Source organism: Pseudonaja textilis, chromosome 6 (genome assembly GCF_049901715.1).
Source record: "Pseudonaja textilis isolate UNSWEBS1 chromosome 6, rPseTex1.2, whole genome shotgun sequence".
Classification (NCBI taxonomy): Eukaryota; Metazoa; Chordata; class Lepidosauria; order Squamata; family Elapidae; genus Pseudonaja; species Pseudonaja textilis.
In genome coordinates this window covers 9160903-9177733 of record NC_141995.1, presented here as the reverse complement: position 1 = coordinate 9177733, position 16831 = coordinate 9160903, and the positions used below count along the sequence as shown (strand labels likewise).

At 40.1% G+C, this 16831-nt stretch overlaps 1 protein-coding gene across 3 annotated transcripts; it reads left to right on the top strand.

Annotated features, from left to right (window-relative positions):
* The first annotated feature begins 3390 nt into the window (after positions 1-3390).
* On the top strand, positions 3391-16737 carry PAQR3 (progestin and adipoQ receptor family member 3). Of its 3 annotated transcripts, none has more exons than XR_015744040.1 (9): positions 3391-3620; positions 6210-6477; positions 7306-7468; positions 8102-8257; positions 9183-9380; positions 10572-10662; positions 11462-11613; positions 13366-14160; positions 16055-16737. XR_015744040.1 is itself a non-coding variant. In XM_087935776.1 (7 exons), exons 2-7 carry the CDS (start codon positions 6293-6295, stop codon positions 11587-11589), a joined length of 921 nt encoding a protein of 306 aa, XP_087791902.1. In that variant the 5' UTR covers positions 3391-3620; positions 6210-6292; the 3' UTR covers positions 11590-13742. The 3 variants fall into 3 exon arrangements, 1 of the variants encoding a protein (XP_087791902.1); XR_015744039.1 differs by having other exon boundaries at positions 13271-14160; XM_087935776.1 differs by lacking the exon at positions 16055-16737 and having other exon boundaries at positions 11462-13742.
* The last annotated feature ends 94 nt before the right edge of the window (positions 16738-16831 follow it).

The following is a 16831-nucleotide window of genomic DNA, read 5'->3' as shown; positions in this document are numbered from 1 at the left end:
TATTGCTTTACAGCACTCTGTGAGCAGTTTACAGAATCAGCCTATTTCCCTCAACAATTCTGGGTCCTCAATTTATTCACCTCAGAAGGATGAAAAGCTGATTCAACATTGAACTGGTCGGGATTGGCTGTTGGCAGAGTTAACTGTAGTACTGCATTCTAATCACTGCACCACCACAGCTCTTCATAGTATCAGCAAGCAAAAAATATATACTTTCCAACTTTCAAATTGAAAGGATCTAGATTGATCTGCACGGTAGATTGCTAGAAATATCTGAAAACTCCCTTTATGAGGCTGGAAATGAAAGAACAGTGGCATCAAATGATATTCCATGTCAGAATATAAAATTGGGTGGGTTACTCAGCACAGCTGGCAGCATAATTTCATTGCAGTTTCTAATGCCATAACATCTGGCCCTTGGCAGCTGGATTTCCATCTTTTTAGTTCATTGTCCACATTTCGCCCTGGAAGGACAGGGAGACATTTAAAAAGTTTTGCATTGCTTCCAATGAAAAATTGTCATATTTGCTCATCAACACAAATGGGAGATTTATTCATAGAAATTAGATTAACTGTTTGGGATTAGATTATGAGCATAGAAGCTTCTGCACTGATGAGACTGTTCTGGCCAGCCAGAAACATACAAGTTTTCAGACAGGGAAGGAGTCCTACTCCATTAGTATATGAACTGATACTCCACAATCAGATTTCAAGAATAAGTCATTATATTTCTATAAGGTGTTTAGATAAGTTTTAATTGTGGCCATACAGATCCTAAAGCAAAAATGGATGGGGTGACCTTCATTTCCCCACATCCAATTTCTAATCTTCTTTTGCTTTCTTAAAACTTATCAAAAACACGTTTAGGAGCAAACTTTATACAGGTAGACTTCAACTCACAATGATTCATTTAGTGGCCATTACAATGGCACCAGTGATGGGATATTTAAAAATTTACTGCCATTCTGTGGGCATGGCTTGGTGAGCACGGTGTTGCTTGGTGGGCTGGCTTGGTGGGCGTGGCAGGGGAGGGTTATTGCAAAATCTCCATTCCCTCCCTACTCCTGGGGGAAGGTTACTGCAAAATCCCCGCCCCGCCCCACCCCACTAACCTGCTTTTCAGCTCCGTTCTCCTGTATAGGGCAATCAAAGAAGACCCAACCGATCAGCTGGGACTCGGGAGGCAGAGAATAGATGGGGGCAGGGCCAGTCAGAGGTGGGATTTGTTGGTTCTTCGAACTACTCAAAATTTCTGCTTCTGGTTCTCCAAAACTGGTCAGAACCTGCTGAATACCACCTCTGAACGTCTGAATGGCATTGAAAAAAGCGACTTACGACCACTGCAGTATCCCCATGGTCACCTGATAGAAATTCTGACACTTGGCAACTGGTTTATATTTACAATGGTTCCAGTGTTCCCGAGAGTCTCCTTTTGTGACCTTCTGTCAAGCAAAGTCAGTGGGGAAGCCAGACCCACTTAACAGCCTGTTTTTAACTTAACAACTGCAGTGATTCACTTAACAACTATGGCAAGGGAAGGGGTGTAAAATGGGGCAAAAATCTCACTTAACAAATGTGTCACTTAGCATCGTACATTTTGGACTTGATTGTGGCCGTAAGTCAAGGACTACCTGTACTGCATTTAGACCAATAGATCATGGATGTTGTTTTCTCTTCAAGATATTCAACAGGACAGGCAGTTGCACTAAAAAAAAAAAAAAGATAGCTGAAGGCCCTCGCATTTAATACCCTCATTTGCTTTAGAATTGGATGAACAGTTGAAGGTAGAAGAGAAGGAAATAAGGGAGGCTCAAGGGAAATATTGGGCACTGAAAATAACTATTGCCAGTTCTGGATTTAATTATAGGTTATTAATTATATTTTTCCCTTCCTTCCAGTTTACATTGGATCATTACCCATCATTGTATTCTCCTGGTGACAAAAACCCTCCGTGTAATGACAAGCTGGGCTGATGTATGACTCAAGTCAACCAATGAATATGCGGAATAAAAGTTTAAAATTTATACTGAACTATAACTTAAAAGAAAATTTCTATAAGATGATGATGTATCATTGGTGTTTAACTCCAGATAAGTTGTCAAGAATGTATAAAGGCATTTCAAATGAATGTTGGAAATGTGAATGTAAAGAAGGGACTTTTTATCATTTATGGTGGATGTGTGATAAAGCAAAGAAATATTGGAGTAGGATACATATCTTAATACAGAAGTTTCTTAAAGCATATATAACAAGAAAACCAGAGACTTTGGGGTGGAGGGTAGTGGGAAAAGGGCCTTGGAAAAAAAATTCGTAACTTTGATATACGTTGATGGCAGCAAGATTACTTTTTGCACAGAAATAGAAGGTCACCTCAATCTCCACAATGGACCAACAGCTGCAAAAATTGATGGGAATTAGCAGAGGTGACTAAATTGACTGTTTGGTTAAAAAATACAAATACTTTTATTTCTACTTGGAAACCACTTCTGAACTTTGTGCTTGAAGTGGAGGAAAAAAAATGAAACTGATTTTGAGTTTTACCGATTAGATAAATGGTTATAGAAATGGCTAATTTATACTATTATGGAAAAGTAAAAAGTTGAGGTTAATGCACCAAAGGGAGTCGGAAGTCAGTCCCTTCTCTTTCTTTTTTTCCTTTCTTTTCCTCACTTTTCCCTTCCCTATTTCCCTATTTGCTTTTATATTTTCTTTGTATGCTATCCCAAAGATGCTTTTTTTCAAGAGGCAACTGGGCTTTCTGGTTTTTTCTTTTGAGGATGTTTCGCTTCCCATCCAAGAAGCTTCTTCAGCTCTGACTGGATGGTGGGGAATGATTCAGTCAGAGCTGAAGAAGCTTCTTGGATGAGAAGCGAAACACCTTCAAAAGAAAAAACCAGAAAGCCCAGTTGCCTCTTGAAAAAAGCACCTTTGGCACAGCCATGACCTGGAAGACTGAGAATTTCCACAGACTTTGTATGCTATATTATATAAACGAAGAAAAACTGTTTAACCAAAAACAACAACAACCAGTGAATGTCTGAATCGAAGTCCCCGCATCCCATTCATCCCCCTACACAGCCAGGCGTAAACATCCCAACTTGATAGACTTAATTTCTTCCATTCCTCTTCAATTCAATTTCAATATTTTTTTAAAAAAAATAAAATCATTTAAAATCGGTCCACAGCAAAACCAACCCCCTCTCTCTGCCCCGGCTCCTCCCCCCCCCCCCCCCCGCCCCTTCCGCGCGCTTCATTCTGTTTATGTCGTGCCCTTCGGCCACGCCCCCTGCACGTGCCCCGTGGGCGAGGAAGGGATGTGGGGAGGGGGAAGAGTCGCGATTTCCTATTGGTGCGCAGTGTCGGCTTCTCGCCGTGACGTCAATCCTGCGCGACCGTCGCGAGGCTCTCCAGCATCATCCGAGCGGGCCTAGGCAACCGGCGGCGTGAGGGAGCTAAGCGATGGCCGCTTAGGACCATTGGAGGCGGAGGTGGCTGTTTTCTGAGCGAGGAAGAGGAGGAGGAGGAGGAGAAAGAAGGAAGGGAGCCTCTTCGGCCGCCAGGATGCTTGAAGGGCTGAGGAGGCTTCAGCTGCTCCGGTGGCAGCAGCAGCGGCGACCGGGGTGAGCGAGATCGAAGACCGCCGCTTGCGGGGTCGGGGCTCTCAGCCTATTGGTGCCCTGAAGGGCCGGCCGAGGGAGCTGAGGCCGTGGCCCCTGGGCTCGCTTTCTCTGGGCGCGGGTCATCCTAGCCTGGTTTGGCTTCTGGGTCCTTCCCAGGGAGGGCGGGAGGGCGGCAGTTTTCACCCAACAGTAGTAGTACTTTATTGTCATTGCACCTCGTGCAACGAAGTTAAATGCCATCTTACATAAGAAAACTATAAAAATAAAATAAAAACATACATCCTTCACATTCTATGTGATTGAATTAAAAAAAACCCTGATATTAATTTAAGATTGCACTATGCAGTAGAAAATAGAGCTACTGCCCTGGGATAGGAGCTGTTTTTCAGCCTGCTTGTGCTTGTTTTTATTATCCTGTTCCGTCTGCCAGGTGGTAATAGTTAAAAAAAAAAAGGGGGTGCCCAGGATGAGATGGATCTTTGAGAATGTTTTGAGCTTTCTTAAGGCAGCAGGAGCTCTAAAGCTCTTCCAAAGAGGGGAGAGGACAGCCAGTGATCCTCTGGGCAATAACGTTAACCCTCTGGAGCGCTTTCCTAGCTGCCCGTGTGCAATTGGCAAACCATACAGAGGTGCATTTCATAAGCTAAAGTGCTCTGGGACTTCAGGCTACAGACAGACAGACACCTGCCACATAATAGCCCAGGCTTAACAACTGCAGATAAGTAAGATGAAAAGAAAATGCTGGATGCTGGATGTGGCAGCACCTGGAAAGAGAGAGAGAGCAGGACACAGGTAGTCCTCGACTTACGACCACAATTGAGCTCCCAATTTCTGTTGTTCAGTAAGACATTTGTTTTGTCCCCCTTTACGGCCTTTCTTGCTACAGTTGTTAAGTGAATCACTGCAGTTGTGTAAGTAAGTTAATATAAGTTAGTAACCCCAATTTGGCTTCCCCCATTGACTTTGCTTGTCGCAAAAAAGGATCACTAAATCTTGGGTCACAGCAATGGTCATAAATAGGAGTCAGTTGCCAAGCATTTGAATTTTGATCACATGAATCATGGGGATGCTGTAAAGGTCATAACTGCAAAAAACTCATGTTTTTCAGTGCCTCTGCAACTTTGAACAGTCACTAAATGAACTGTTGTAAGTTGAGGACTACTTGTAGAAGAAAGAGCTGGAGAAGCGAACAAAATGCAAAGAGCTGCAAATAGAAATAGGGCTGTTGTGGCAAAAGCAAGCCAAGATAATACGTATAGTGAGTCACATCTGCCCATCCCAGGTCTTTGGGAAGGGCTCGATAGGCAGGCAAAAATGCCATATCTGGTCTGAACATCTGGCTGACTGTGCAACAGACCAATAATAATAACAAGGTTCTTCTGTGTGAAAACCTCTGGCTGCCTCTCTCCCACTGTTTGAAGTTGCCTTGGAGGTATACACATATAAATCATGATATTTAAATGTAAACCTTTTTAATAATAATTAATTTTATTCATTTAGATAATATATACATTTTAACAATTAAATGTATATACCACCCAACTTCCAGAAGGTTTCAGAGAGGCAGCTGGAGGTTTTTACACAGGACTTTAATTAAAAATATCAAAAAGGATTTTTGGAAGGTTTTAGAAAATGAGCTGGCTAATATTTTACGGGACTTGATCATAATATTCCTGATTTAAATTACTGGAAAAAAAGTTTATAGAGTATAAAACAACATGGCAAGAAACATGAAAGAATCGTGGAGAAAACCAGCCTAGATGGGAACTAGGGAAAAGAAGAAACTTAGGGTTTATTGGTAATTAGATGTTAATCAGATTTAGAAACTACCCATCTCTGTCTCTCCCTCTGTATACAGGTAGTCCTCAGCTTATGACACAATTAACTCCAAAATTTCTGTTGCTAAGCAACTGTTGAGTTTTGCCCCATTTTATGAATTTGCCGCAGTGGTTACATATGAATCATCACAATTATAAAGTTAGTAATAATTGTTAAGTGAATCTGTCTTTCCCATTGACTTTGCTTGTCAGAAGGTTGCAAAAGATGATCCCATGACCCAGGGACACTGCAACCGTCACAAATTCCAAGGGTCTGAAGTTTGATCATGTGACCACAGAGAATCTGTCATAAGTCGCTTTTTTCGGTGCTGTTGTAACTTTGAATGGTCGCTAAATGGTTGGTTGTTAGTCGAGGGCTACCTGTATTCCTTGTATGCAGAGCACAACTTTTAAGACTGTTGTAATAACAGGGAGAGGTTTCTGGGAGGGCTGCCTTTAGGCCTGTTTCTTTAGTCAAAATACTGCTGACAAAGCTTTTTTTTAAGAGGAAAGAATATTAAACAGGTCTGTCTTTAGCAGTCCAGCTACTTCTTGCTCTGTATTGTTAATCATTAGTCTTAAAAGTGTCTGCTGTTGCTAAAATACTTTTTTTGATGGTGCTGTTGCATTTTCAGAATGTGAGTTGTGTTTTTCCTATATAGAAAAATGCAAATTGTTTTGTGACAAGTGAACGGGAGGAAAACTTGGATGTTCCATATCTGTCCTATTTTAGACCTTAAACCTCTGAATATGTTGTCTTCGTATTTTTCAGATAACTTATAACAGAAGTCAAAAGCCTTGTGTATTGCTGCATGTTTACTCTTGCCTTGGTTGATGACTTGAAACACTACTAAAATGCACCAGAAGCTCTTGAAGAGCGCTCATTACATTGAGCTGGGAAGTTATCAGTATTGGCCTGTTCTCGTTCCTCGAGGGATTCGTTTATACACCTATGAACAGATTCCTGTGTTCCTTAAGGATAATCCTTACATCACTGATGGCTACAGAGCATACCTACCTTCTAGGCTGTGTTTAAAAAGGTTTGGAGTTGATCGAAATGGTTCAAAGTGAAATTAATCAACTAGCCTGGATTGAAGCAGTGCCTATATGAAACAATGAAATGTTTTTATTTTGAAACTGCTTGGTTTATTTATATTTCTGTCCTGCTTTCTGCAAATTATAACCAAAGCGACTAATGAAGCAAGGTGCATTGACTTAATTTAAATGTTCTTTTCTCTGTGTGAAACACTACTTAATTCTGTCTTGCTGGTTATCCTTTGAAACTTTGAGGCACAAATTTCTTCTTGTCAGTCCCTTTTTCCGGAATCTAAACAGACAAACTCCACCGTGCAGTTTCTCAGGCCTAAGTGTATCCATACAACAGCAGAAGTAAATGGCTCTCCTAATAATCTATGAGCAGTGAGACTAATTTGCATGCGGTCCATTACTTTAGGGCTGGAATCCCTGATTAGATCGAGGCATTGCTATTGTCCAAAGCAAAAATATTAACAGAAAACAAAGTTATGGTTTGTCACAGCAACCATTTTCATGCACATACGATGGCAATATAAATATTGCAAATGCGAAAAAAATCTGAATACAGAACGGAAATATTATGTGATCAATTTATTTCAATTTTGTATTTTTCCTGAGGAAATATAGAGAATATATGCTGATTCAGGTTCAGCATAAAGTGCCCCTTTCAGGATAGACAGACAGACGGACAGACTCACTCACTTACTCACTCACCGACGTAATACCAGTATTACTGACTAGCAGAGTTGAACCACATACCTATGCTGCTATTAGTCAAAATTATTTAAAACTAGTCAGACATTATTGTTTTTTATCTTTTTTTCCCCCCCCAGTCTGTTCGTTTTGTCCAATGAGACAATCAATATCTGGAGTCATTTGCTGGGCTTCTTTCTCTTCTTCACTTTGGGCATATACGATATGACTTCTGTGTTGCCTTCTGCGAAAGCTTCCAGAGAAGATTTTGTTATTTGTTCTATTTGTCTTTTTTGCTTTCAGGTAAGTTCTTTTGCCTATGGCTACCAAACTTTGCAAGGAATGGGTATATCAGAAGGACTGATACAGAATAGAGCTTGCATTCTCTTCCGAGGTGAGGCCTTTGCCTCATTTATTTTAATCAAAACATTGTGATAATTTACGGTCCTTTAATTGTAGATTTCATGGAACAATGTTATCATCTTATTCTGAAATCAAGGTAGCATCTCCAATTGATGGTCTCCCTTCCTAGTCTCAGTGCATTTCTATTTCATTAGGAATTTTACTAGCCTGTAGAATTAGTACATAGTAATAGAATTTTAGGGGAATCGCATAAATCCTAATTTGACTTGTTTTCAATTTTCCTGCTTAGTCCATTAGTATTTTCCTATAGTTGTTGCTAATTATTATTGTTAGCTTTCCTCTAGATCCCCTTATATTGGAAGGTAGTAGTGTAATAAATAAAAGTGTTTCCATCACTCTTCCTATTGTAAGCAGGTTGAGTAGAGTAAAGCCAGATATTTCTGCCATGCTTATTTTTTAGTTTCAACTAGAAACACACAAGCTCCTTAGACTGCTGCATGCTAAAACCTAAAAAAAAAAAAACCCAAATCAATTGTATAAAATTAATGTGAATTTGTTTCAATGTTTTTGTAGGTCTGTATGCTTTGCTCAGTAGGATATCACCTCTTCTGCTGTCATCGCTCAGAAAAGACCAGTCGAAGATGGATGGCATTGGATTATGCAGGAATTTCGATTGGGATCCTAGGCTGTTACGTGTCAGGAGTGTTTTATGCATTTTACTGTAGTAATGTAAGTTGGGCACAATGCTAGCTGTTGTATACCTTAAATTCTGCTAGGGTTGTCTTCTCCCAAATAATTAAGTCTCTCAAATAATTAAGTACATCTAATTGTTCATTTATTCAGAATTCCAACCTGTAGTATAATTATATCCATGTGACCCTCAACTCCATCTTTTCAGATAAACAAAATATGAAAGTCTTTCTTAGCAGCAGGGACGGGAATGTGTACAGCTAGTGCAGATTTTGAGAAAGCTATTTCAACAAACAGCAGCATCTGAAATGGACTAGCTCACTGCTGAATGATCAAATCTGGAATACAATCTGTTAAAATTGCAGAGAAGAGCAACCAAGATGATTAGGGGACTGGAGGCTAAAACATAAGAACGGTTGCAGGAACTGGGCCTGGCTAGTCTAGGGAAGAGAAGGACTAGGGGAGACATGATAGCAGTCTTCCAACACTTGAGGGGCTGCCACAGAGAGGAAGGGGTCAAGCTATTTTCCAAGGCACCCGAAGGCCAGACAAGGAATAATGGATGGGAACTGATCAAGGAGAGAAGCAACCTGGAAATGATAAATTTTCTGGCAGTGAGAGCAACCAACCAATGGAACAGAAGTTGCCTTCGGAAGTTGTGGGAGCTTTACCACTTGAGACCTTCAAGAAGAGATTGGACTGCCATTTGTCAGACATGGTATAGGGTCTCCTGCTTGGGCGGGTGGTTGGACTACAAGGTCCCTTCCAACCTTGTTATTCCGATATTCTGTTAAAATTGTTCTGTCAGTATTTGGAAATGCAAATAGTACCACCTTCATTTATATAGTTGTTCCCTATGTTTTGGAAAAGCAGCTTAAACAGACATTCCCGCATTGGCTGAAATTCCCGCGCAAGTACCTAGGTTTCTTTACATAGATCTCCCTTTTTCCTCCCCCCATTCTAGTACTGGCGTCAAGTATACTTGATCACGGTGCTTGCTATGATTTTGGCAGTATTCTTCGCTCAGATTCACCCCAATTACCTCACTCAGCAATGGCATCGACTGCGCTCGGCCATCTTCTGCTCTGTGTCAGGCTACGGGATTATTCCCACCATCCACTGGATTTGGCTTAACGGTGGTATCACGGCATCTATTGTACAGGTAAATCTAGAATAGTTACCTGTTCCGATACATTTGCTTGAAAGATGGTTGTATGAACCTTATGGAGGCCTGTTTCCCATTATTATTGGTTTAGGGCCGTGCTTAGTGCTTAGCCAGCTTTGGTTAATCTTGGGAGACTATACAGGTTGACCTCAGTTAGTACTTGGATGCACAACCATTTGGGATTAGGTGGCTTCTTCCTCTTCCTCTTCCTCCTTCTCCCATATCCATCACTGGACATTGGCGACCCTATTTTTATCAACAGCCACACGAAAAAGTGCTGCTGAGTTTTGTCCAAACCAGTCCCTTAGATTTTGAAGCCCTGGTGTTCCTCTTTTCTGCCTGGACCTCGTTTGCCTTCAGTCTTTCCCTGGAGGATTAAATGAATTTGGGATTTGGCTAAATTAGGAAATTGTGAGGAAAAAATCTTGGAAAATCCCAAAGGGAAGATACTTTCAACATGCTGCCAAGAAACTGCATTTTATTTGTTTGCTTATTTTATAGTTGTACATTTCATGTGGTTCTGGGCAGCTTACAAAGTTAAAAATGCTATTCCCCCCCCAAAAAATATATCTGCTAAAGTCATCAAACCATAAAAAATACAAACTATTAAAATTATTTTTTAAAAAACAATCTGGGAGAACATTTATTTGTTTTCATAATTGCACTGATGCCATTTATCAGTTGAGCTGGTCATTTTTATTATACCCACTTTCTTTTATTACCAGTTAAAGCTTCCAAGTGTGAGGACGTTCAGTATTTAAACTTGCTTTCCTTTTTTACAGCCTCACTTTTTTTTTTTGCGTTGTATTGAAATTAGGGTATCTGAAGAAACATGGGAATATTCACTTAACAAAGTAGTGAGTGAATACATTTGTTGTTGCCAGGGTGCTACTGCAAAGCAATAGCCACTTACTGAAAAATCAGATGCTTTTTTTCCTTTGCAAATGTTTTTGTTTAGGAAAAGTTCAGTAATCCACACTGTAAGTACACTGCATATAATCCTTCATTTTGAATGAAAAGCATAAAACATGAGAAAATGAACTGGGTAGATTTTGCAAGTCATCCATTTTTTTAATAGTACTTGAAATCTGTTGAAAATGATTACTATATTCTTTCTCGCATGTCAAGGGATCTGAAACTTGGATGCTTTCAGTGATTACAGTTCATTTTTTTATTTTCCTTTCTCAGGAATTCGCTCCCCGAGTTATTGTGATGTACTTAATAGCCATCATAGCGTTTCTCTTCTATATTTCTAAAGTCCCAGAAAGGTATTTTCCAGGTAAAGATATTCCTGATCATTTTCTAGCCGGATAAAAGGTGCACATTGTAGTTTTGACTGCTGTTGTGATCTTGTTTTAGAGTGAATATTCGAAGAAATATTGAAAACTCCCTGGTTGGGCACCTAAATTATGTAGTATTGTATTTAAGGTATATGTCTTCAAATAACAAGAGGCCTAGTGCAGTATCAGTGTTAGTGCTGTGAAAATATTTAGCATGATATGCATCTTAACATTTCCATAACTTGAAAAATAGTAATAACATTGCTGCACGTGATTTTTTAAATAGCAATAGTACTTAGACTTATATACTGCTTCACATGCTTTACGCCCCTTTCTAAGCAGTTTTACAGAGTCACCATATGGCCACCAACAATCTGGGTCCTCATCATTTTACCCATCTTGGAAAGATGGAAGGTTGAGTCAACCTTGAGCCAGTGAGAATTGAATTGCCAAACTGCAGGCAGTCGGCAGTCAGCAGAAGTAGCCTACAGTACTGCATTCTAACCACTGCGCCACCGAGGTTCTGCCTAATATCAAATTGAGAGTTAACAGTAGCCATCCAGACATACCTGGAAGCTCAGGAACCAGACATAAATGAGACGGTCCTTTCCTGACCTCCAAAATGCAATATTCTCTTGACTTTCTGGGCTGGAAAGATCCTTCATTTCCAGTTCAGCCAAAGAAAAAATATATTGGAATGGCTGTCTCTTGACATGCATCTTCATCTGGTTGAACAAAACGCATGTTCCTTTCCTCCCTTCTGATTAAATTGGTTTTCTCTTTTCTCTTCTTCCACAGGACAGTTAAACTACCTCGGCTCCAGCCACCAACTTTGGCACATTTTTGCTGTGGTGATGTTGTATTGGTGGCACCAATCTACAATGTACATCATGCAGTATAGACACAGCAAGCCTTGCCTGGATTAGAGTAATGCACCCAAGTGCGTCAAAGTAAGGCACTCTCGGTATCAGAGAACTGAAGAACTAATAGCCCAGCGGCCCCCAAATTTTTGGGCACCAGGGACCAGGTCCGTGGGAGAGGTTTTTCCATGGACTGCAAGGGGCGTGGTTTTGTGTGCTGCTTGCATCCCGCGGATGGGGCTTCGCTTGTTTGAGCAGCCCGATTTCTGGCATTCTGCAACCCGGTGTTTGGTCCATGGACCAGGGGCTAGGGAGTCCTATTCTTGCCTGTTCTGGGATGGAGAGTCCCACCATTGCAATGAATTTGATCTCTTGGAGAGCAGCTGTTCAATTCCTAGCCTGGAATTTCCCTTCACAATGAACCCCAGATCTATCAAATTACTTGTTTCCATTGTCAGCCCATTTCTCCTCTTGTCCTTTGATGTTCTGGGCATCATTCCAAGTCAGTATTATGATTGCCGACTGGTAATGTCTCTCCTTAATTTCGGATTGATTTTTCTTTTTCCTGGCCCTGTGAAATTGTGACTAGGAGAGCCAGTGTAGTTGTGGGACCAGGGATATCCAGGTTCAGCTCCCCACAAGATCACGGAGTTCACTAGGAGAGTTTAAGCTAGACGGGTGTTCAACCTTGGCAACTTTGAGACTTGTGGAGTTCAACTCCCAGCATGACTGGCTGGGGAATTCTGGGAGTTGAAGTTGAAGTCCACAAGTCTTAATGTTGGACTCCCCTGGTTCATGCTATTCATTATCTTTTAGGCCAGCCTATACCCCAGGACGATGAGAGGATAAAAGCAGGGGAGAAGGCTTTAATCTTTGAAGAAAAGGCAGGATATATATATATATATATATATATAGAAGGAAAGCTTTTATGATACCTTTTACTCTTACAGGCATTTTGAAAGTTTTTATTCATTAGATTATATCCTGTCTATTCTTCAGGAACTCCAGGCAGTGAATACAGGTAGTCCTTGACTTACAATTGGGCGGAAAATTTCTGTTGCTAAGTGAGGCACTTGTTAAGTGAGATTTGCCTCATTTTACAACCTTTTTTGCCACAATTGTTTAGCGAATGACTGCACTTGTTAAGTTAGCAACATAGTTGTTAAGCGAATGTAAGGCTTCCCCACTGACTTTGTCGGAAGGTTGCAAAAGGTGACTCCAGGACACCACAGTCATAAATATGAATCAGTTGCCAAGCAGGTGTTGTAAGGCACGGGCTACCTGTACTTCTTTTCCCCACAACCTGTCCGACCTCAGCCGGTGAAGTGACTTAAGAGCTGTTTGGTTTAAGGGTGGGATTGAACCGGCATTCTTCCATTCTTGTAATTCCTCCCAGGCCAACTTTTCAAACATCACATTCTTCCAGCGGCCAAACATTTGAAATTGATTCCATAAATTGTGCCGTAATCTTGTTGGTTTGCAATTGCTGTGAAGTCAGGTGGATGCTGCAGAGGAAAAGGTTGCCAGCGGTGTATTGAAATATTGTCTTTATAAGGAGGAAATAAGGTTTTTATTTTAACCAGAGACGACGATAATGGGGGGAATATTAGATCCCTTTGTGTTTAAGGGACGGCCATCTTTTTTATTTTGTGAATCCTGAGATGGCAACCTCCCCCCTACTAGGAAAGCTCTCTTGGTAGAAGTTCTGCTTGCAATAATTTAAAATGAGTTTTGTATCATTTTTCAGAATTCTATCCTTGCACCGAAGTTTGGACATGTCTGCATTTCATGCTGATTTTAGGAGCAACAGCCACAGTTCTCATTGAATCCTCTTTCTTTTAGGAATAATATGTTAATAAGCACTCCTGATATCATTGATCTCCACCAGCTGAGTAACTCTTGGTCCACTTAAGGAGGTTGAAAGAACTGCAGATAACTCTGTTGTATATACACGACTTTTCTTTGAACTACTGATATATAAACTATAATAAAACTTCGATGTGGAGACTGTTTATGCTATCAACAAGAAAAGTTCTCCAAAATGCATGCATGTGAAGTTCTCATGACATGTGCATGCTGGGATCTCACTTGAAAATCCATGTTAACTATACCTTTTTAATGTGCTCTGTGTTGTGCTGACGTTTCATTTGAAAAAAAAATTCAAATAAGATTTTTTTTATTGGAGTTCCTTTTCCTTTTAATAAAAGAGTCTCCACAGATTACTGGTGGGTGACTTTTATCTTCAAACTAAGATAAATCGGTTTCTAATCTTGGGAGCTTGTAGTTAGTGAGTCCAACATGTGACAAGGGTCAAAAGATTTTAGACTTGACTACAAATGGCTGCAAGTAACACTCGCCACAAACTTGACCTGCTTGCTACTACTAGGATAAATGGAATTCTTCTGAGCCATTCTGCAGGATAGTACCTGCCTAATGCCAAACACAAAGTGCTTGCTTGTGCCTTGACAGCACTTTCTGCTGCCCTGGAAATTTTGAAGAAAGAGAGAAATTTAGCCAATGCAGGAAAAAAATAATAATATCCGACTGGAAGCACGGCTACTTCAGGTTTTGAGATTCCAGGAGCCACGTCTCCACAACCTGGTGTCAAAAAGGGATTTGCAGAGAAGAATGAAGGAGGTAAGAGGCATTTGAGTTGCAGCCTGTTGGTTGCAAACACTGGTATAGAATTGGGGAAGGATGCAAAAATAACGTTAAAGTGCAACAAAGTAGTTACTAAAAATCTATTTTAAAATACCTTGGAGAAGGACAGTACTTCTTTCCTTGCCTGTAACTTCCCTCTATTATTTTCTGATATTGTTTGATCTTGCCCTGGGGAGTTTTTTTTTTTTTTAAAACATCTAATTCTAGTTTTAATGTGGCTTCTGCTAAGTGTTTGGAGAAACGTTCATTTCTTTTCAGCAGTTCTTCCCATTCTGAAAATTGTGCCATAATGCACGTTAACTTTCGGAATACGGAGTCTCTAAAACTAAGATAATGGGGAAAATCGTATTTTCTCTATCTGAAGCAGGGTAAGATTTTGCCCTGTATACACATACCCTCAGACTTTTAGGACACAAATGGGAAAGATATGCCCTGTAGAACCTCCCAACCCTACAGCTGTTGGGACTTAAGCTGCCAGTGAAACCTCTTTTTAAGTCTGACGACTATTAGCAGTTTTTCCTCAAGGTTATAATTGGAGAGGGTAAAATTAAGTCTTCCCACATACTACAGTTCTGTTTCTCCAGAGGTACTGTTTGGTGCATGTTTTGCAAAAAGGCTTTATCGCTGAACAGGGATGAGACGGGGGGGGGGGGAGTAGAAAAGAGAGGCAACGGACAGGTCAGAAAACAAGAGACTTGCCAGTGAAAATCTGTAGAGCAGGGTATCCACACTTGGCAAATTTTTAAGATCTGCAGACTTCAAATTCACAGCTGAAGTACACAAGTCTTAAAAGTTGCTAAGGTTGGACGGAGTATTATAGTCCTTGGAAGGCAGTCCAGGGATTTACAGTGGGTTTGGGATGATCTGAAATGGTAAGTGCCCAGGTTGTTATAAAGCAAAATAATAATAAAAAACATGGGACAGACTACAAAGCATAAATTGTTCAACAAGTAGGCATAATCAAGAGTTCACCGTTAACCAGTGTAAAACATCCTCTAAACAAATTCATTTTGTCTTCTGTGAGATCAAAGTTTGCCTTTGGTTTCCAGGCTTATCCTTTAAAAACTGGTATTGGAGGCTTCGTGTGTATTTTTGCCTTATAACTTAAACTGTTAAGTTTCACTGGTGCCAGTAATACTGAAAAACAGTAGAATTGATGGCTTTATTGTGGTTATAATAGTGTGTCATGCCCTCTATAACCTCTTCCAATCATATTCTGTATGTGGTAATACAACAAGCTGAGTATTTGTGCAATAGAGAACAAAACTTACAATTTAATGCCAAGATGGAAATAAACTTCCTTAAAGGTAAATTTGGCTATTCAGGCAGAGTGATCCTAGTGTATTTTACACTGTTGAAAACAGTTGCTTAATTTGTTCATATAAGGGCGTATTTTGTTACTACATTTTATAAAATGTAGAGAAGCAAGACTATTCGATTCTGTTTTTTAAAAAATGAAATCCCAAGTGGAAATTCTTATGCAGAAAAAGCAGATATTAAGAGATAGTTAAAGGGCTTTCCAGAGCCTTCAAGATGTACTTGTAGCAGCAGGTTCTTCAAATAAATACCTCTTTTTCATTTAAGAAGTAATTTAAGTTAAAGAATCTCCAGCTACTTTTACTTTACTGAAATTAAAAAGGGGAGACTTATTACCTCAGGTGCATTGCTAGAAGCAAAATTTTAAATTTGGAAAGCTTACTAAAAGAAGGATTTCTCTATGCGTGCTTCTTCCACCTTGCTTCAATTTTGATAATTTCAGTGGAGAAAGGATGATTTAAAGTAAAATCTGAAATGGAGGCATTTTTTCTGCATAGATGAACTAAATTCCAGTGATCATTCAATCACTCTATATTGTTTTTCTTTTTCAAAGGCCTTATGCTGCTGTAACGTTGTTTGGATACTTTCAGAAAGGTAAATGAAACGAACGGCAATACCAGATTTCCACCTCTGAAGTCTGCAACTGCCCCAGGACTATCAGCAAAGTTGATATGTGCCAAGATCTGCCATTGAAGCTGCAAGCATGGCTATAGAGCAAGGGTGTCAAACTGGTGGCCCACAGGCCAGATGTGTCATGCGCAGGCCACGTCCACCCAAGCTCCGCAAAGGCAAAAAAAAACATTGTGATACATCATGTGACATCAACATGATGCGGCAAGCTTGACATCAGTGCTATAGAGGAATCTCCAGATGGTTTATTGTGAATGCAACTAATTCTAATGGATTCCACTCCAACATCTTTTTCCATTTCCTATGCCTTCCATTTTTTTAATGCTTTAATGTTGTTTTTTGCCTGAAACTAAAATGAAAGCTACAGTTTTATTTCAGATGTATTCCTCTAGCCTGGGACAACCATTACAGAAAACTGTACATTCAGAGTTAACTACAGGCAACTTATGTCGTGGCATCATCACTTTTGTTCTACTTCATCTTAGACTTTTAACTGCCTAGGAAAGTCGTGACAATTGTTTGCACTGAAGTATAAAGGCAATTTTATTTGGTTGCACTGTAGGTGTTGTGTAAATAGTGCTTCAATAAAGGGTTTGCCAAAAGGTATGATCTGCTGTGCTGCATAGTAACAAATAATTGGGTAAGGAGGCCTGAAAAACCCAGCATGGGAAAAGGTAAGGCTGTAAACTTTGAGATTCCC

What these genes read in the sequence shown, in the direction of transcription:
- PAQR3 (XM_087935776.1), top strand. Translation starts at nt 6,293, where the DNA reads ATGCACCAGAAGCTCTTGAAGAGCGCTCATTACATTGAGCTGGGAAGT. An exon ending in TTTGTCTTTTTTGCTTTCAG is followed by an intron (nt 7,469 to 8,101) that starts GTAAGTTCTTTT and finishes ATGTTTTTGTAG; the next exon opens with GTCTGTATGCTTTGCTCAGT. An exon ending in TCACGGCATCTATTGTACAG is followed by an intron (nt 9,381 to 10,571) that starts GTAAATCTAGAA and finishes TTCCTTTCTCAG; the next exon opens with GAATTCGCTCCCCGAGTTAT.